Below are 22,491 nucleotides of genomic sequence, written 5' to 3'. Positions count from 1 at the left end.
AACACTGAGGGTTGCGATCCATTGCCGGACACGGAAAAAGACAAAAAAAAAAAAAAATTTAGTCATTCCTGATAAGAACTGGTTACAATAATTTAGTAACCAAATAAAAGTATAAATATAACACTTCTTAATATAAAACATTAATACACACAGAAATAATTAATCCTTAGACTTCTCTGATTAAATGTCTGAGAGACTCTTAATACAGCAAAATGCCTAACGTACATTGAAGTCTGGCAGTAGGAATTGAGAAAGGATGACAAATTTGCAATTTTCTACATATATACGCAAATATATGTATATTCAAACACACATACACATATATATATGTACATACATTCACACACATAAATACCATCAAATTCATATATAAAAATGTATGTTTTCACAGAAAACATATAAAATATACATAAACATACATTTGTACTTACTTTCTGTCAAAATACTAGTTTACCTGTTTGGGTAGTCGGAACAAGGAATTCTTATGGAAAATGTCCTTAGCCTGGCTCCATGTACCATCAATGATGATGATTGTGGAAGGATAAACAGGAGAATCTAATATAAATTCTTCCAAATTAGCAGCTTCAGCCCCTGGATATAATATTAATGTTCCAGACTTCCGGCAAACAGTTGAAAGTTCAGGATCTCTAAAAAAAATTTTTTTAAATATATCTTCATTAGCTTGTTGGAAGAAAAAAGTTTCATTATTCTTATTGAATTTCCTAATAAAAGTTCCCCTCTATCTAGTCATTTGTCTAATAAAATACAGGTACTAATTTGTTTATAAAATATTAATTGAAAGACTCAAAATGTTGTGCAATCTTTACTGATTCATTAGCTACAATTCTGCCCCTCTCCTCTAGTCTTCACATCTTCACTGTTCTTCCCCACTGAGGCTTTTCTATCCAACTGCTAGTGACATAATGTTAACTCTTCTGAAGAAGTCTTCTTTTTCTCACTACTATTTCACCTGTAATTTGAATTGTATCAAAGCCAACAACTGGCACTGCCTAGCAATCTGAGCACAATCCCAACAATCCTATCATAAACCTGGAAGCAATGGAAGAACCACAAGGAGAAGTTAGGTAAGTTAGGTTGCATAGGTTATGCACAAGCCAGATTCTTAAATTCACCATGTATTATCTATCCAGTCCAGTTATAAGGTTAACTGATTCAATATTCATTCAAAAATATGTGTCAAAGCATTTTGGCACTGGAGATGTAACAATGAATGAGATAGCCTCTGCCCACAAGAATAAAACACTCTTGAGGAAGAAGGAGAAAAGTTAAAGACAATGTGATCATTTGGACTTCCAATTTCAGCTCAGACATATAAAAAACTTTGAAAACCATCACTCCCATTCTGACAAGAAAAATGCTAACAAACTAAATAGCAACATCTTTTCTTAGACCCATGAGAAAATTGAGGCCACTGGAAAAACACCAAAAAATAAAGAGGCAAGGCAAATACAGAGAATTACAGCCAAAACAGTTTACTGGAGAGCAGAAACCACAAAAGCCAGTAACTGATAGGAATATTTTTAACAGTCATTGACAAATTTCTGCAGGCTGAATGTAGACTAACCTTAGTTAAAACTCTCAGGGGCCCAGTCTTGGGGGGGCCCATGCTTCTGTGGGTTTTACATCCAAAAGCCCCACCGGATTCTCACAGTGAAACTTTGAGAAAAATCCTGGTGTGTTTAGGGCAGGGAAAGGTGAAAAATAACCATCTTGAAATATGCCCACAGCATTCTCAATAACAAAGGCCTTCCCTCCCTCAAGGGAAACTACTTTATCCCAGCTTTTCCGACCTATTATGTGGTCATAGAAAGGCATTAAATACTAATACACATTACAACATGCATGAACCTTGAAAACAAAGTGCTAAGTGAAAGAAGCCAGTCACAAAAGTCCACATATAAAATCCAATTTATATGAAATATCAGATATCAAATATGAATATCAAATAATCAGATCCATAGAGAGAAAGTAGACTAGTATTGCTTAGAGCTGAAAGGGACAGGGATATGGAGAGGATGGAGGGATAGGAATAGGTGTGTACAGGGTTTCTGAGGTGATGAAACTGTCAGTTCTAAAACTGACTTGGTGATTATTGCAAATATCTTTGATTTTACTAAAAATCACTGAATTTGTTCATTTTAAATTGATAAATTAAATGGTATGCAAATTATATCTCAATAAAGCTGTTTTAAAAAAAGAAAGGGATAGGCAAAGCTATACCATGATAACACTAATCAAAAGATAACTGCAGTAGCTATGTTAATTACATACAAGGCAGACCTAAGAACAAAGAAAATTATCAGGGATGAAAATGGTGTTACATAATGAAAAAGGGGTCAATTCTCCAAGAAGACATAACAACCTTAAAGTATACACTTAACAACTCAGTGTCAAAATATGAGGGTAATTTTAAGTTTGTGGGAAAATGGAATTAAAAGATAATATGAATCTTTCCATGAACTTTTTGAAGACCCCTGATATTTGAAACTCAGTGTCAAAATATGAGGGTAATTTTAAGTTTGTGGGAAATGGAATTAAAAGATAATATGAATCTTTCCATGAACTTTTTGAAGACCCCTGATATTTGAGGCAAAAATTAATAGAAACAAAAGGAGAAACAGACAAATCCAATAGAATAGATGGAGACTTCAATACCTTGACAATTTTAAAAGAAAAGAAATTATACAAAGTATGCTCTTGGACTATAATGGAATTAAATTAAAACTCAATAAACAGAAAGATAGCTGGAAAACCCCAAAATATTTGGAGATTAAACAACACACTTCTAAAGAAACCAGGGGTCAAAAAAGATGTATTAAGGAAAATTTAAACTATTTTGAACTAAATGAAAATGAAAATACAACTTACCAAAATTTGCACAATATAGCAAAAGCAATGATTAGAAGGATATATTAGAAAAGAAGATCTAAAATCAATAGCCTAAGCTTCTTCCTTTAAAAAAAAAAAGAAAAAAGAAAAAATCTAGAGAAAGAAGAGCAATGTAAGCCTAAAGCAAACAGGAAAAAAAGAAATAATAAAACTAAAAATGGAGATCAATGAAGCTGAAAACAAGAAAACAAAAGAGGAAATGAATGAAACCAAAAGCTGGTTGGTATAGACTCAATTGTATCCCCTCAAAATTCGTATGTTGAATTCCTAACCCCTAGTACCTCAGAATATGATTGTATTTAGAGAAAAGTAAATCATCTTTAAAGAGGTGATTAAGCCAAAATGAGGCCACTGAGGTGGGCCCTAATCTAATCAGACTGGTGTAATTATAAGAGGCAATTTGGAGACACACAAGAGACCAAGGCAAACCTCCTCAGAGGGACAACCATGTGAACAGACAGGGAGATGGTAGTCATGTGCAAGGCAAAAAGAAAGGGATCAGGAGAAACCAAGCCCACCAACATTTGCTCTTGGACTTCTAGCCTCCAGAACTGTGGGAAAATAAATTCCTTTTCGGCCATCAGTCTGTAGTAATTTGTTGTGACAGCCCTAGCAAATTAACACATTGTTTCTTTGAAAAGGTCAATTAAAATGATAAAAACTAGTCAGGATAATAAAGAAAAAAGAGAGAAGACACAATTATCAATATCAGAAATGAAAGGGAGGTGATCACTACTAATCCTATAGACATTAAAAGAATGATAAAGAAATACTATTAAAAACTCATTGCCCACAAATGTCATTATTTAGACAAAATTAACAAATTCCTTGAAAAACACAATCTACCAAAACACACAAAGAAAAATTTTAAAAACCATAAAGCTCTGTACCTATTTTTAAAATTGATCAGTAATTAATAATTTTCCAAAAAAAGAAACCACCAGCCTACACAGTTTCACCAGTCAATTCTCTCAACATTTAAGGAAGAAATGATATCAATTACCTGCAACCTCTTCCAAATAGTAAAAGCAGAGAAAATGCTTCCTAATTCATTCTATATGGTCAGGATTATCCTAATACCAAAACCAAATCAAGAAATAATAAGAAAGGAAAACTACAGACTGATATATCTCATGAACATAGATATAAAAATCCTCAACAGAACATTAGCAAATTAAACCCAACAATGTATAAAGAGAATTATCTACCATGACCAAACAAGATTTATTCCAGGTATGGAAGGCTGCTTTTAACATCCAAAATCAGTAAATGTAATCAACCACATCAATGGACTAAAGAAGAAAAATCATAGAACTACATCATCTGACACAGAAATCACATTTGTCAAAATCCAACACCCATTCACAATAAATACTCTCAGCAAACTAGGAGAAGTTCCTCAATTTGATAAAGAACATACAAAATACCTGTAGCTAGCATTATGCATATATAACGGTTTCCTACAATCAAGAACAAGGCAAGGATGTCCTCTCTCACCACGGTTATTCAGCCCCTAGTTACTGTAATATAAGGCAAGAAAAGGAAACAAAAGACATGCAAACTGAAAAGAAAAAAATAAAACTGTCTCCATTCTCAGATAACCTAATCATCTGTGTAGAAAATCCCATGAATTGACCAAAAAAACTCCAAGAACTAATAAGTGGATATAGCAAGGACATAAGATACAAGGTTAATATATAAAAGTCAACTGCTTTCCCACAAACAAGCAATGAATAAATGGTATTTGAAACTTTTTAAATACCATTTACAATAATACTACCCCAAAATTGAAATACTTACGTGTAAATCTAATAAACTATATAGAATACCTATATGTGAAAAATTACAAAACACTGATTTAAAAAACCAAAGAATACTCCTTAACTCTACAAAACTTGATAAGTGGCAGAAAATATTTCCAGATAGTTTCATGGTAACCAAAAAAAACGAAAAATCCTCTACTAGCAATTAACATAACAAAATAAGACAAAATAATCCTTATGTTCATCTAATAAGATCTAATTAATGTAAAATGTTAAAAGTAGGTAAATAACCAACCAAAGAAGATCTAACTAACCGCTTTAGATTTACAGAATTATTGCAAAGATAGTACAGAGTTGTGTATACACTACATCCAGGTTCTCCTATTATTTATAAATAAAATATATGAAAACAATAGCACAAAATATTGAAGGGGGTTGCATGCATTTATATTTTTGTAAGGTTCTTATGTTATATATTTAGCATATGACACCAACTCAAGGTAAATAAATTAAGAATGCATAATGTACCATGAAGGAAAAAAATGATTTAAAAAAAAAAAGACAAGTATAGTATGATCCATAAAATAACCACAAAGGCATACCTAAAAAGCCAAGAAAGAGAAAGAATGAAACAAACTGAAAAAAACTCAATAAACTATAAGACATCTAAATATAAAAGAAGAACGAAGGATCAAAGAACTGATAGGACTAACAGAAAACAAATACCAAGTTCAGTAACTTAAAAGCAAACAAATCAATAAATGGAACTGGAATAATCTCTATCCAATTAAACAACAAAAATTGTCAGATTGGATTTAAAAGCCAAGACTCATACTATACAGATACTAACATCACACACAACAGACTTTAAGACAAGAAGTATTACCACAGACATTTAATAATGATAAAAGAGACAATTCATCAACAAGACACAACAATACTAAATATATATTCACCTAATAAGAGTTTTAAAATACACAAAACAAAAACAAAAAAAACAGAATGTAAAAATAAATCCATAATTTATAGCTGGAGATTTTAACACATTTTTCTTGTTAATTGAGAGAAAAGGTACACATAAAATCAGTCAGAATACAGAAGATATGAACAACACTATTAATCATCTTAACCTAAATGATATTTGTGTAACACTACAAAATTCTAACAACTAAAGAATACACAGTCTTTTCTTGTGCATTAAGAAGTCACCAAAAAATAGTCCATACACTGGAATATAAAACAAGTCTTAGTAATATTTTAAAACTTGAAATCACAGAGTATGAATAAATTAGAATAGAAATAAAAATAATGTTATACATCTAAAATTTCCTCAATTACTTGCAAAGTAAGCAACACACTTCTAAATAATCTATGTGCTGAAGAAGAAATCACAAAAGTAACTTGAAAATATTTTGATCTGAACAAAAACAAAAATACAACATAACAAAAGTAGTGAGGTGCAGCTAGAGCAATGATTAAGAGAAGAAATTTACAGATTAAATGTTCATATGAACAAAAAAGAAAGGTCTAAAACCAATTACCTAATTTTCTTCTGAGAGTTATGAAAAGAAGAGGCAATTAAATCCAAAGCAAGCAGAAAAAGATAACAAAGAGTAGAAATCAATCAAACAGAAAACCAAAGAACAGAAAAAAATAGCAAAGCCAAATCGTTGTTCTTTAAAAAGACTGATTGAGACAGATTAAGAAAGAAGAAAGATAACACAAATTACCTAAATCAGGAATGAAAAAGAGGCTATCACTACAGATTCTACAGACATAAAAAAATAATAAAGAAATTCTACAAACAACTTTATGACAATAAATTCAAAAATATAGGTAACATGTACGATTTCTCTGAAAGGTACAAATTACCAAAACTAACAGAAAAAGAAATAGAAAATGTGAATTTCCTTACATTTAATATATATATTATATTTGCAAGAATGAACCTTCCCACACATAAGAACTCAAGAATCAGACTGTTTATCTGGTGAATTCTATCAAACATTCGAGGAAAAAAATAGTAAAATTATACATAAATTATTTTTGTTATTTCTGCTGTTTGTTGTTGTTGGTTTTTTTGTTGGTGGCTGGCCGATACAGGAATCCAAACCCTTGACCTTGGTGTTACCAACATCATGCTCGAAACTAAGTGAGCATAAATTCTTTTTGAAAACAGATGAGTAGAAAATGACCAAATCATTGTATAAGGCCAGCATGAACCTGATACAAAAAGCTTACAACAAAATTATCAACCCAAATCCCTAATAAGCCAAGAAACCAAAATTTTCCCTTAATAAATCAAACCCAGCAATATACAAAAAAAAATACTATATTATGACCAAGAAGGGTTTATCCCAGGAATGCAAGTTTCTTTAACATTGAAAAATCAATTTCATAATATACCATATTAATAGAATTAAAGAAAGAATCTACATAATCATTTCAATAGATGAAGACAAAACATTTCATGAAATTCAATAAATAACTATTCATGATAAAAATCCTCAGCACTTTGGGAACTGATAAATGGCATCTACAAAAATGTACAGTCTTCTGGAGATCTACTGTACAGCATGGTGACTACAGTTAATAATAATGTATTTGTACACTTGAAAATTGCCATGAGGGTAGATCTTTTTTTTTCTGACTGGTAAGGGGCTCGCAACCCTCAGCATGGTGTTGTCTGCACCGCGCTCAGCCAGTGAGCGCACCAGCCATCCCCATATAGGATCCGAACCCACGGCCTCGGCACTACCAGCGCCGCACTCTCCTGAGTGAGGCACAGGGCCGGCCTGAGGGTCGATCTTAAATGTTCTCACTGCAAAAAAACAACAACAAAAAGGACAACTATTGTTATAAACTTGTTTAATATAGTTGCTGCCTTGGCATCCATTTTAGGCCTCACATAAGTTGTCTGCAAACCAGTCAGGCCCTGTCACCTTCGGCCTAGTTAAAACCTCCCTTTCCCATGTGGGTGTTTACCATACAGCCCACTTGTTCCTCACTAACCCCAAACCCAACACACCACAGGCTGCAGACCACAATAAAACTTAATGATCAACACCAGAGTCATGTGAGTAAGTTCTCCCTTCCCACTGTTTTCTTTAAACTAGCCAATCTACAACCCATGAAGGAAAGCCTAGGGGATAATGCCCATGGACTTTAATAAAGGCATACTCCCAAAGGTCTCCCCTCAACCCTCACCTTCCCCACTCAATGACTGAGTGACCTGCCACCTCCAGAGTTCCAGTTGCCTCCCACTGGCACCCTAATCAATCCGGGAGTAATAAATTTCTTTCACTTCATGCATTTTGGCTTTACTTCCTCTTTGTTTCTCACCTGACACATCCACACACTACAATGTTCTTCTCAATATTATTTAAGGTCTTTAACAAATTATAAGAACTATGTGAAGTGATGGATATGTCAAATATAAGCTTGATTGTGGTAATCATTTCAATATATACATACATCAAAACATCACATTGTATACTGTAAATATATGCAATTTTCATCTGTCAATTATACTTCAACAAAGCTGAGGGGGTAGAGAGATGTACAATCAATATCAATGATTAAATATCAATATTTAACAATGTCCCCTGAGATTGGAATCAAGGTAAAGATGTTGGCTTACACCACTTCTAATAAACATTGTACTGTGCCCAATACTGGCCCCAGTTATTGCAATAGGCAAGAAAAAGAAATAAAAAGCATAAATATCAGAAGGGAAGAAGTATTAATAACCCTACTTGCAGATAATAAAAAATAGTTCCAGGAATGTACAAAACAATTTCTACAACTAATAAATAAATTTAGAAAGTCACTGGAGAGCTGGTCTGTTAGTTCAGCTGGTTAGAGCATGGTGTTACAACACCAAGGTCGAGGGTTCAGATCCTCATACCAGCCAGCCACTAAAAAAAAAAGAAAGAAAATCCAGGATCTCCCTCTAATTCGCTATGACCTGGGCAAGTTAAAAAGTCACTGGATACAGAGTTAATACACAAAAACCAATTGTTTTCTTATATACTAAAGGCAAAAAAAAAATAGAAAATGATTATTTTTAAATTCCATTACAAAGGACACCAAAAGCAGTATGTCTCTTAATCATTCTCCTATGATTACATCACATACTTTAACAAAAGCCTAAATTAGTCATCCAGTTACCAGATCAACATCAAATCAATAGTCTTAATCTGCTTTAATATAAAATTCATCAGAATAATTTACTGAGTAAGCAATATATTAGGCACCACAGAAAAAACTGGATTAAGGGGCCAGCCGGTGGCTCACTTGGGAGAGTGTGGTGCTGATAACACCAAGGCCACGGGTTCGGATCCCTATATAGGGATGGCCAGTTAGCTCACTTAGGAGAGCGCGGTGCTGACAACACCAAGCCAAGGTTACGATCCCCTTACCAGTCGCCTTTTGAAAAAAAAAAAAATTTTTTTTTTAAAAAGAAAAGAAAAAACTGGATTAAACCTAATACCCTACCAACTTAAAGGCTCCTTTAACANATAAAATCAGTCAGAATACAGAAGATATGAACAACACTATTAATCATCTTAACCTAAATGATATTTGTGTAACACTACAAAATTCTAACAACTAAAGAATACACAGTCTTTTCTTGTGCATTAAGAAGTCACCAAAAAATAGTCCATACACTGGAATATAAAACAAGTCTTAGTAATATTTTAAAACTTGAAATCACAGAGTATGAATAAATTAGAATAGAAATAAAAATAATGTTATACATCTAAAATTTCCTCAATTACTTGCAAAGTAAGCAACACACTTCTAAATAATCTATGTGCTGAAGAAGAAATCACAAAAGTAACTTGAAAATATTTTGATCTGAACAAAAACAAAAATACAACATAACAAAAGTAGTGAGGTGCAGCTAGAGCAATGATTAAGAGAAGAAATTTACAGATTAAATGTTCATATGAACAAAAAAGAAAGGTCTAAAACCAATTACCTAATTTTCTTCTGAGAGTTATGAAAAGAAGAGGCAATTAAATCCAAAGCAAGCAGAAAAAGATAACAAAGAGTAGAAATCAATCAAACAGAAAACCAAAGAACAGAAAAAAATAGCAAAGCCAAATCGTTGTTCTTTAAAAAGACTGATTGAGACAGATTAAGAAGAAAGATAACACAAATTACCTAAATCAGGAATGAAAAAGAGGCTATCACTACAGATTCTACAGACATAAAAAAATAATAAAGAAATTCTACAAACAACTTTATGACAATAAATTCAAAAATATAGGTAACATGTACGATTTCTCTGAAAGGTACAAATTACCAAAACTAACAGAAAAAGAAATAGAAAATGTGAATTTCCTTACATTTAATATATATATTATATTTGCAAGAATGAACCTTCCCACACATAAGAACTCAAGAATCAGACTGTTTATCTGGTGAATTCTATCAAACATTCGAGGAAAAAAATAGTAAAATTATACATAAATTATTTTTGTTATTTCTGCTGTTTGTTGTTGTTGGTTTTTTTGTTGGTGGCTGGCCGATTACAGGAATCCAAACCCTTGACCTTGGTGTTACCAACATCATGCTCGAAACTAAGTGAGCATAAATTCTTTTTGAAAACAGATGAGTAGAAAATGACCAAATCATTGTATAAGGCCAGCATGAACCTGATACAAAAAGCTTACAACAAAATTATCAACCCAAATCCCTAATAAGCCAAGAAACCAAAATTTTCCCTTAATAAATCAAACCACTCAGCCAGTGAGCGCACCAGCCATCCCCATATAGGATCCGAACCCACGGCCTCGGCACTACCAGCGCCGCACTCTCCTGAGTGAGGCACGGGGCCGGCCTGAGGGTCGATCTTAAATGTTCTCACTGCAAAAAAACAACAACAAAAAGGACAACTATTGTTATAAACTTGTTTAATATAGTTGCTGCCTTGGCATCCATTTTAGGCCTCACATAAGTTGTCTGCAAACCAGTCAGGCCCTGTCACCTTCGGCCTAGTTAAAACCTCCCTTTCCCATGTGGGTGTTTACCATACAGCCCACTTGTTCCTCACTAACCCCAAACCCAACACACCACAGGCTGCAGACCACAATAAAACTTAATGATCAACACCAGAGTCATGTGAGTAAGTTCTCCCTTCCCACTGTTTTCTTTAAACTAGCCAATCTACAACCCATGAAGGAAAGCCTAGGGGATAATGCCCATGGACTTTAATAAAGGCATACTCCCAAAGGTCTCCCCTCAACCCTCACCTTCCCCACTCAATGACTGAGTGACCTGCCACCTCCAGAGTTCCAGTTGCCTCCCACTGGCACCCTAATCAATCCGGGAGTAATAAATTTCTTTCACTTCATGCATTTTGGCTTTACTTCCTCTTTGTTTCTCACCTGACACATCCACACACTACAATGTTCTTCTCAATATTATTTAAGGTCTTTAACAAATTATAAGAACTATGTGAAGTGATGGATATGTCAAATATAAGCTTGATTGTGGTAATCATTTCAATATATACATACATCAAAACATCACATTGTATACTGTAAATATATGCAATTTTCATCTGTCAATTATACTTCAACAAAGCTGAGGGGGTAGAGAGATGTACAATCAATATCAATGATTAAATATCAATATTTAACAATGTCCCCTGAGATTGGAATCAAGGTAAAGATGTTGGCTTACACCACTTCTAATAAACATTGTACTGTGCCCAATACTGGCCCCAGTTATTGCAATAGGCAAGAAAAAGAAATAAAAAGCATAAATATCAGAAGGGAAGAAGTATTAATAACCCTACTTGCAGATAATAAAAAATAGTTCCAGGAATGTACAAAACAATTTCTACAACTAATAAATAAATTTAGAAAGTCACTGGAGAGCTGGTCTGTTAGTTCAGCTGGTTAGAGCATGGTGTTACAACACCAAGGTCGAGGGTTCAGATCCTCATACCAGCCAGCCACTAAAAAAAAAAGAAAGAAAATCCAGGATCTCCCTCTAATTCGCTATGACCTGGGCAAGTTAAAAAGTCACTGGATACAGAGTTAATACACAAAAACCAATTGTTTTCTTATATACTAAAGGCAAAAAAAAAATAGAAAATGATTATTTTTAAATTCCATTACAAAGGACACCAAAAGCAGTATGTCTCTTAATCATTCTCCTATGATTACATCACATACTTTAACAAAAGCCTAAATTAGTCATCCAGTTACCAGATCAACATCAAATCAATAGTCTTAATCTGCTTTAATATAAAATTCATCAGAATAATTTACTGAGTAAGCAATATATTAGGCACCACAGAAAAAACTGGATTAAGGGGCCAGCCGGTGGCTCACTTGGGAGAGTGTGGTGGTGATAACACCAAGGCCACGGGTTCGGATCCCTATATAGGGATGGCCAGTTAGCTCACTTAGGAGAGCGTGGTGCTGACAACACCAAGCCAAGGTTACGATCCCCTTACCAGTCGCCTTTTGAAAAAAAAAAAAATTTTTTTTTTAAAAAGAAAAGAAAAAACTGGATTAAACCTAATACCCTACCAACTTAAAGGCTCCTTTAACAAAAATGAAATAAAATATATTTCCCCTTCAGATTCAACATATATTACTATGAAATTCAGATAATTCAATATTCCCCTTTTTAGAACATTTCAGTGTGTGGGTTTCTTTTTTGTTTCTGTTTTTGTTTTGTTTTGACTTCTATTATTTTGTTTGGAAGGAAGGCTGAACTTAAATTTTTTGACAACTTCCAATGTACCATGTTCTGGGTCTCATGAATAAGTTGAAGGAAACCATTTTTAAAGATCTACGCAGAAATGAATTATTTTAAATTGCCCTAAGAGTTAATTTACCTTTCTTCACTGAAGCGACGACCAATCTTTACTTTACACTTGTCCTGGGGGAGGCATGCTGCTAGTAGAGGAACTGTCCGCAACACTTTGTTTTCCTTTAATTAAAAAATTAATTAAAACATAGAATTTTACTTAGATAAACACACTTTTATAACTTTTATGATGAATATCTGACTCATAACCTTACATATAAGTTTTCTGTTGGGTTTTTTTGGCTTTTTTTTTTTTTTTTTGGTTAGCTGGTACAGAACCAACATATAATTTTCACAAGTCTTTTACTACAGTTGAATAAAAAGAGGTAAATTTTTTCCAATTTGCCAGTACTATTATGGGGGGCTTTTTGTTTGTATTTTGGGGTTTTTGGCAGCTGGCCAGTACAGAGATCTAACCCTGGACCCTGGTGTCATCAGCAACTCACTCTTAGCTAATTGGGCAGCCTCTGACTTATCACTATTAAGGATAATTAAAACACACCTGTTTATCACATTTGGGTATGTTTACAGGTTTTCTAATCAAATAACATTAATATGTATAATAGTTAGGATTATGAAAAAGTAAATTTGTGTTTAACAAAAATTAATCATTTATTCCGACAAACTTTTTATTTTGATAGTAGTTACATTTTGTACTATGTTAGCTTGAAGATAATTGCCTAGATCTTTATGCCCAAAAAGCAAAGGAGTACTCAAAAAATAATGAGGCATATCAAAGTGACACAGAAGCCACTCTTAAAGAGCTCTTAATGGCCAAAATAGAATAATTTGAACAGCAAAACAGATGACATGATCGGATTATAACCCAAGTTAAAACAGAGTCCAGAATGATATAAACGATTGGATAAACAAACAAGGGAGAAGGAAAAAATCTTCCTTACAGAAGAATTCTAAATAACAAACATAAATACTCCTTAATCCAGTAAATGGAGCATAATCTCTCCCTCCCACTTGAGTGTGGGCTGGAATTATGGCCTTGCTTCCAAAGAATATACAGTATGGAAAGTGAACAAAATAGTAACTTTAGAGAAATCTGGTGACCATTTTGGAAAATTCCATTAACTTGACTATCATCAGTGATTTTTTTCAATGTCATAGCTTTCAATACTAGAAACCACCTTTCTTGTTGCCGTAAGAATTCTATCCTTAATCCTGTAGAGCCAGGTGACTAGCTACTCTACCTTAGGTGGGTATTAGGACATTTTCCAATGTTTCATGTAGTGTTCTCCCCTCCTTACCATCACTATGAGACTCTGACACAGACTTAATCACTTTCCAAACTTTTATCAAAGTAATACATGTATATATGTCAAATTAAATAGTGCCAAAAGATTTAAAATGCCACAGCTATTCCCAGATGTACTCCCCAGTACCACTTCCCAGAGGCAATCACTTTAACTCTTTTAGCTATTTCTTCAGGTAGTTATCTCCATGTTTCCATATATGTCTTATTTCTTGATTTATCGGTTTTAGATATTACCTACAGACTACCAATATCATCATAACAACTCACATTAATGTACACAAATTTAAGTGTAAATGTGTGTGTGTGTGTATATGTTCAATTCACAATTTACTTTTCACATTTCACAAGAAATGTCTTGTGTCATGTCCATTTTGCTTACAAGGAAACTGAAGCACAAGAGGTTAATTTTTACTTTTCACAATGAACCTGTAAAGAAATGTCTTGTGTCATGTCCATTTTGCTTACAAGGAAACTGAAGCACAAGAGGTTAATTAACTTGCACAGGGTTACAAAGTTTCTAGAGCCATCAAGGATTTGAACTCAGGCAATCTGGCTCCTTAACTACTATACTTTATAATTACAGCCTCTCATAACAAATGAGGATTTTTGTTGTTGTTGTTTTGTTTTGTTTTTTTGGTGGCTGACCAGTACAGGGATCAAACCCTATATCTTGGTGTTATCAGTATCATGCTCTAACCAACTGAGTTAAGCAGCCAGCCCAAGGATTTAGCTCACTTAGACCACTCCTTACTCTCACATCTTCTAATATTTTTAGTTAAATCAATTAAGCAGTGTTTACAACATAATGGTTAAATATACGTTGTTCATAAAGGCCAAGTAGTTTAACATAACACTTCTTTTTCGTGAAGATTTTTGTTATTTTTGATAACTGTTTTGTTTTTATCCTTAAATAACTTTCTACATACATAAACTAATCTTTCAAATGCTCCATCATATCACCTCCATATCTTCTACTCCATCAAGTCTTCTTTTCCCAAAGCCCCTTCCTAGAGCCTATCCAAATGGTTTATGATCACTTATTTATGGGGAAGTCATCAAATTGACATTATCGAAAACAGTGCTGAGGTTAAGCACAGGCAGCCCTGTTTTACTGAGTTAGATGAAGACTGGAAAGTTCCCTTGTTGATAAGAAAAAACAGCATGGATGTACTTGTGTATGCATAAAAAACATTTGTAGCACACACGTTATGGACTGATCATCTAAGCCGTGGATTAATTGTGGTAAAAAGTAAATTAAAAAAAATAAGGAAAGTGAAAACATTAAAACTGCCACAAATCAATGAAAACACCCACATTTTAAAAACCATCTTATGTCCAGAATCACACGATAATAAAAAGGCACCATGCTATGCGTACTGCAAAATTAAAAGAGCATTCACCACAAAAAGTCAGGTTTTAACCAAAACTGCTATGGCCAGCAAGCTACTATTTTATGTAAATTTGAGCGAGGCAGTGTTGTAAGTTTAAATACAGTAAACAATGCTAATGACTAAATTGTCAAAATCCTGACAAAAGCACATTGTTGTTAAGATGGAAAAATGAGGTCGTGGAACAAATGGAATAGTTACAATTTGCAATAAAAGAATAAGTGTTTCATCATTTGAAAAAATGTAAAAGATTAATTTTTTTATATCTTTATTAAAGTCTTCAAATGATATAGGCTTCAGAAATTTAAAAAATAATTATTACTTCTTCAAAAGTGTGACTGGATCTACGATGTCCTGAATTCCTAAATACGAGAAGAGTTTTAACTTTAGTTTACACTAAATCCATTTTATACCATGCATTAACTAGTTTTGTATTAACTGTATTTACGGTTTTCTATATTCTCCTTCCCTCCCCTCTTCATTACTGCAGTTAGTAATGAAGAAAATTAAACACTCATACACACTGGCATGTGCATAATTCTAACCAGTATAGAAAATTATTAATTAAAAAGTCTTTATATTATAAAATATACATGCTTGTTCTATTCATCTACAAGAAACAAAAATGTATTTATATATTCATTTCATAAGACTAAAATGCCAAGTTAGTTCTACTTTAGCTAGAAAAGACATCAAGGAACATAAGCTATGACCAAAATTTAAAAAGCAATTTTTTTTAGCTCTTTACTCACAAAAATATCATCTTTTCTTCATCCAAAATTGTTGAAGTTCTGAATTTCTATACTATTCAATATCACAGTTTATCTGTCTCTAAAGCATATGACCCTACACTATCACATAATCTATTAAAAAAAAAACTATTTTTTCCCAAAGAGAAAGAGTTTATTATCAATTTATTTTCAGAAATGCTAAAGAGTTAGACAGATGAGTATGTTTATCAGTCTGTTTTCTCTTGTGCATTCACAATCTCTATTTTTTCCCAAAGAGAAAGAGTTTATTATCAATTTATTTTCAGAAACGCTAAAGAGTTAGACAGATGAGTATGTTTATCAGTCTGTTTTCTCTTGTGCATTCACAATCTACCTGAAATTGTAATATCTTACAAAATCTTACCTCTGCTGGATGCTGAATTATGTACAAGTAGGTAGAGATATGCAGAGGGTGCACTGGTAAAAATGGACACAAACACACTTTCTGAGGCCGGCTAAAAGGTTAAAAAAAAAAAAACTTGTAAGTTTTGAAAATAATGATATAACAATATCCTAAAACTTGAATATAATCTCAATTTGTTATACAAAGAGGTTTGCTAAACCTACATTATTTTCAAAATCAAACACCAAGAATGAATTTAATAGATCAGACTTTAGACATGAGAATCTGGCAAAAAATTCAAATAAATTCTATACCATCTAATATAGAGGTTACTTCAAAAAATTCTTTTTTCTTTTAATTTTGATATTTTGTTCATCATGAATTTCTTTGTATGTATTTTATTTAGTTAGTTTTGTTTTGTTTTTGGTGGCTGGCTGGTGCAGGGATCTGAACCCTTGACCTTGGCGTTATCAGCACCAAGCTCCAACCAAGTGAACTTTCTGGCCAGCCCAAAAAAATTCTTAATCTTAGTTATCTTTAGTGGAAGAATACTCATAAGTCATCATGGTCCTTGTATTCATGAAGCAACACTTCTCCCAACTTGCATTCCAAATCAAGAACAGATCTGATGTCAAAGAGAAACCTGGCAACTCTTCTGTATCATTTGAAGTTGGAGGGAACAATAACATGATAAAATATTAGAATATAATTACCACCTAGAGGAGAATTCTAATCAAACTTAGCCACCGGTCAATACAGAGAGCTTACCAATTGTGAGAAGAAACCTAAGAGGCCACCAAATCATATTCGGCTCAAATATATACATGAAGTATCTACCTTATCTATTGATTTTGCCTTTTGTTACTGTTTACTTTGTTTTTGTTTACTTACTTTTTAGTGCTTTACTATTTGTTTAGGAAGGAATGCATAGTGCAACAAGACCCCACCTCCTCTTTCCCCAACCCAACCTGGAGTGGATGATTAACCCAAGATTTACAGGGATGGAGAGTTGTTCTGCAGTCACAAGAATAAACACAACAGAGGAGCACTGTTGATGGAACTGGGTATAGTGACAGATTGAAGGTTACTATAAGAAAGGATTCCTCTTTCAGTAAAAGGATGAGTAGGATGAGGTATATCCGAACTCTAAAATACTTAAGATTCTGAATTTTTTAATATTAAGTTTATCAAAAGCATAAGCTAAGATGATCCAAAGAATAAACACACAATGCAAGAGAATCAAGTAAAAATTGATGTTTCTTTAACATAACCAGGCAATTTAAACAGCACAGATATACCCTAGCAGCACTCCAATGTGTAGGGTGGAGTTCAACTTTGATTTTTTTGTTTTTAATAATTCTATTTAAATTTTGGCTGAAGAAAAGCTGTGAGTCCACAAACATTAGCTTAATCTTTTACAAATTAAAATCCTAATATAGTAATACCCTGGGCTGCCACAGCACCTTTTTACCTTAAACAAATGTTTTCTAACCTTTAATAGATGAACCACCTATGATGCTATGTTTTTATAATACATATTATCATTCATTAAATGTGTTGTGCAGCATCTGTTATTAAATTGAGTTTAACTTCAACTCATTTGGAGGATTTTTAGAATTATAAAAACCTCAATATAAATGAAGTTCCTCAGCGGTGTCACAAAATCAACTTATACAAACTGCCCTTTTTAAACTCTCTACAACAATTAATAATTTATCCTCAATGGACTCTGAATAAACTCAGTGAAAATGTCAAATGAGACATTTTTTAAATAAAAAAATCCAACTGAAACATTTTGCCTTTTAATACAGAGCTCTGAAAATTTAAATAACTAAATACAACTCTCTACAGAAATCAAGTTATCTTCATATCTAGGAACCATTAAGAATATTTACCAACTGTGCTCCAAAAGTCTATTAAAAGTTGGTCATCTGGAACTGGTTAGATTCTGAGGCCACACCACCAAAGTCAATTTAACCCATAAATCTATGCTATAATTACATTATTTTAAGTACAGTATCTAACCAGGACCACACTGTTTATGCTCCAGGACACTCCTCTGTCTCCTTGTTTGCAAGTTTCTCTTACTCTGAGAGCTGAATTCTCTGCCTTTTATTTTAGTCATATATATTTCCTTTATATTCCTACTTGTATTTCTACAAGCGTACTTCAAAAAGCTCATGGTAAAATAGAACTGAAAGATACTCAAATCTTTCCATGAACTTTTTGAAGTACCCTCACATTTTAACACTTGACCACAGTACATGACAATATTTTATCTTCACATTTGCATCTCCCTTCTAGACAGTCAACCCTCTTAGAGCAGGCTTTTCATTTAACTTTGTGTCCTCTACCACAGTGGTTCTCAATCTTTAGCTTTCATTAGCATCACCTAGAGGGCTCATTATAGACTGCCTGACCTCCCAATGCCCAGAGGTTCTGATTCAGTAAGCCTGAGAACCTGCACTTCTACTAAGTTCTTCGGTGGTGCTGATGTTCAGTGGGTAAGAAATGAGGGGGTGGAGAATAGTAAGACCACGGTTTAAGATGCAAGGCACTAAGGCTCTCCACCTCACTGTTGTTTTTTTTTTCCAAGTGAAGTTGAATTCATTCATATCTAAATCCTGACCATATATCCATTCCCGGTAAGACCACGGTTTAAGATGCAAGGCACTAAGGCTCTCCACCTCACTGTTGTTTTTTTTTCCAAGTGAAGTTGAATTCATTCATATCTAAATCCTGACCATATATCCATTCCCATCAGCACCTGAGGATTGGCAACGCTTGATGAACTTTTTCAAGAAGTAGAAATCAAAGAACAATAAACAACAAAGCTGCGGACAAAAGGGCTACCCAAACCCTTCCCTCTGCGTGAAAATCTGACCTTCACTTAACTGACTAGCTCTGTTATCCCGACAACCTGACAACTATATTGCTAAGCAGCACCGTATATAATTAAAATGACCCGACTAGTAGACTGCATATGGACTGGAGAACTATAAAGACCTTATGGGGACATCACACTTTGGGTTTCCCTAAACTGGAACCCTAGAAACTCACTAGAGAGTTGGTATAAGAGATATTGGCTCCTGTGGGCATGAAGCTATGAGACAGGATCCATACCTGCCCAGTGTGGAACATCACTTACTCCCTGATGCCACAAGGATTCAAGTCGAAAAGAAACATCTAAGACTGCTCTAATGCAAGCTGTGGCTCCTGTCCTATATCTTTCTGGTATCATGTGTGGCCTACAGTAGTCTTCTACACCTGAATGTCTAGTTACTGGCGCTCTGCCTGGTATCTTGCTCCAGGTATCTTCAGGACTTGATTCTTCACTTAGTCCAGGTCTTTGCTCCAATGCCCCTTTCTAAAACAAACCATCTCTTCTCTCACTATCATTCTCTATCTCTATTCCCTTATCCTGGTTGATTTTTCTTCATAGCATTTTATCTCTATTTGACATTATATTGTCTGAATAGACAGTGTAAGCTACATGAGGGCAAGGACTTGGCCTACGTTTTTTCAGTGCTATATTCCCAGCATACACCATAACAGGCTCTTAATAAATATTGTTGAATACGTAACACCTTTACATTCTCTCTTACCTCCACCTTGGGATGCTTTTCTCCTCCTACACAATTTCCTATCCCATCCTTTCATTTTCTTACATATCAAATTTTGATCTCTCCTCCATGCCCTCTCTAGTTCTTAAGCAATTATTAGTATTATTAGTAGTATTTTGTATTATAAATGAAATTCAGAGTGTCAGGTCTTCCTTTGTTATATTTTGTGATGCTTTTAGTAAATGATAGCCCATAAGAGGCAAAAAATACTTACTGAAGAAAATATTTACTAAAGAAAAAACAGCTACATACTTTATGTGTAAATGCTGTAACCTTGATTTAAGCTAAAACTAATTGCTTTGGCTCATGCTTTGATATGCTCATAAAACATCATTATCTATTTATTTTAAAATATGTCCCCTTTATTAACCTAATTCTAACTATAATTACTTCAAACTAATAAAACTATAGTTCTTTAAAACATTTTTGCAATTCCAATTGACCAACTTCATATTTAGCAAGTTACTTTATAATATGAATTCGTGCTTATTTGTTACCTTAACACCATCCTTTCTCATACTTTCCTCTCCTATAATGTTCTGCACGCACTATGTTAGTGACTAGCTGTCCAACAGTTAAACCATCTCTTACTAAACTAGTGCAGTGATTGCTCTCCTCATTCTAAAATCTTTTTCCAAAGGACAGAACAATCTCCCTACATCTAAACTTAACTATTAAAGATTTAAATAATTCAAATAGGAAATGGCTAAATAATTTATGAACTCAACAAATTTTTATACAAATATTTACAGCACACCTATGTGCCAGACATTAGACATTTGGAACTATAAAACAAAGATTCCTGCCCTCATGGATTTTATTTGTTCTCACCAGGCCAGAAGAATTTTTTAAAGCTCCTTGATTCCTATGAGCTATTATACTTGACAGGAAGGAAAAAATACCATATAATTACACATCAAAATTGATTATTTATAAATAATGAACTTTCATTTTTTTAAAAAATCAAGGGCTGGACAGTTAGCTCAGCTGATTAGAGCATGGTACTATAACACCAAGGTCAAGGGTTATGATCCCTATACCAGCCAGTTGCCAAAAAAAAAAAAAAAAAAAATTAAAACAAAAGTTAAGCTATTTGTATAACTTATATAGATTTGAGGAATAAAAGTTAATATCCAAAAAACATAAACTGGTCAATTGGGTATAGGTTTGGGGAATAACATTAAGTGACTGACAATGTCACTATCTTGCTATGTGACCTTGGGCATGTCACAGGTTTTCAATTTCCTCCATCATAAAACCGGTAATGATGAGGTACCAAGAAAGTAGTTGGAAAAAACTACTAAATGGCAGGCAAACATTATACAAATGTAATCATTAATGGCTATTATTTTGAGCTAATTTAAAGAGAATGACCAAAGTAGGAGCTGAGATTTTTCCCTTCTCTACATTTAAATGTATTATAAAAGCACTATAAATACGGTTTTTCTACTCATTAGAGTTTATCACCTTTAAAATCTATACAACCCAATATTAGTTATATTCTTAAAATATAAATGAAACCTTTAAGTAGTTTCCCTAAGGGAATTTCATGAAATAAGCTTTTTCTTTTTTTCTCATTAAGGATGTAGTAATAAATATGGAGGCTTCCTGTCAGACTAAGATTGACTTGCTTCCTAAGTGAATGCTGTAATACAGAAGTAATCTGTCACTCTAGGTATGCTATCTCTGACAACCTGTGGGCTAACAAAAATTATATCTGACATACAACTAAAAATGCTAGGACCTACAAAAACATCTTTCAAAAGTTTAATTAAATTTCTTACATAATATTCACTGAAAGCTTTTTTCTCATGGTACTGATTTTAATCAAAATAATCTTACTTAACTAAACTTTAAAGATTAGTGAAAAGATTTACAATAATTACTATTTTTAAAGGATTTCTTTTATCCAATAAACAAAAGCAAATGTAAAACCCAGAAAAATAGTGCACCTCAAATTTTCTAATACTCAACTAACTTTCTCATAGTCCCAACAAAGTGAAAAAGCAAAAAACAAAATGTTTTGTAGCTTTTAACTGGATTACACATGAACACACTGCATTACACACAAACTGCAACCTTCTAATTTTAAAACAGGCTTTGGAAAACTGAATACCACAGTGCCCTCTGCTGTCATTTTAAAGAAACTAAAATTATCTGCAAGATAAGCTACAGTTTTTAAATTTCTGAAACTATATATTCAACATAACCAATGAAAGGAGAAATAGCATTATATTATTATTATAAAATTACAATAACCTTTCATCATAAAAGAAAAGTAGATAACATCTTCCACGCCTGACTACTTTAAGTATAAATAATAACATTCTAATAACCCCTAAAATTGATTTTCTTACTAGATTCTTTTATCTTACAACTAGCTTCAGGAACAAAGGAAGGATAGACTTCGGTGGGTGAAAAAAAAATCACTGTTGTAGGAGAGAAAGTAACTCCTTGTCTGGTTCCTGTTCTTAAAGGAAAAGCTTTCAGTTTTTCCCCATTCAGGATGATATTGGCGGTGGGTTTATTATATATGGCTTTGATTATGTTGAGATACTTTCAGTCTATACCTAATTTATAGAGGGTCTTTGTCA

The 22,491-nt window shown here is 33.3% G+C and overlaps 1 protein-coding gene across 1 annotated transcript in view; it reads right to left on the bottom strand.

The window, feature by feature from the left end:
• Positions 1 to 427: 427 nt before the first annotated feature.
• LOC103606121 (DTW domain-containing protein 2-like) overlaps positions 428 to 22,491 on the bottom strand; it is a 48,708-nt gene continuing 26,644 nt past the window's right edge. The window contains exons 2-4 of the mRNA XM_008590709.1: positions 16,296 to 16,386; positions 12,535 to 12,629; positions 428 to 647 (exon numbers count right to left, since the gene is read on the bottom strand). Of these exons, the coding sequence (XP_008588931.1) occupies positions 446 to 647; positions 12,535 to 12,629; positions 16,296 to 16,386 (388 nt within the window). The 3' untranslated portion in view covers positions 428 to 445. The remainder of the gene's footprint in view (positions 648 to 12,534; positions 12,630 to 16,295; positions 16,387 to 22,491) is intronic.

The sequence above is a fragment of the Galeopterus variegatus genome, unplaced genomic scaffold (genome assembly GCF_000696425.1).
Source record: "Galeopterus variegatus unplaced genomic scaffold, G_variegatus-3.0.2 Scaffold6322, whole genome shotgun sequence".
Lineage (NCBI taxonomy): Eukaryota > Metazoa > Chordata > Mammalia > Dermoptera > Cynocephalidae > Galeopterus > Galeopterus variegatus.
The sequence above is the reverse complement of the archived record's forward strand: the minus strand, read 5'-3'. Positions and strand labels throughout refer to the sequence as shown.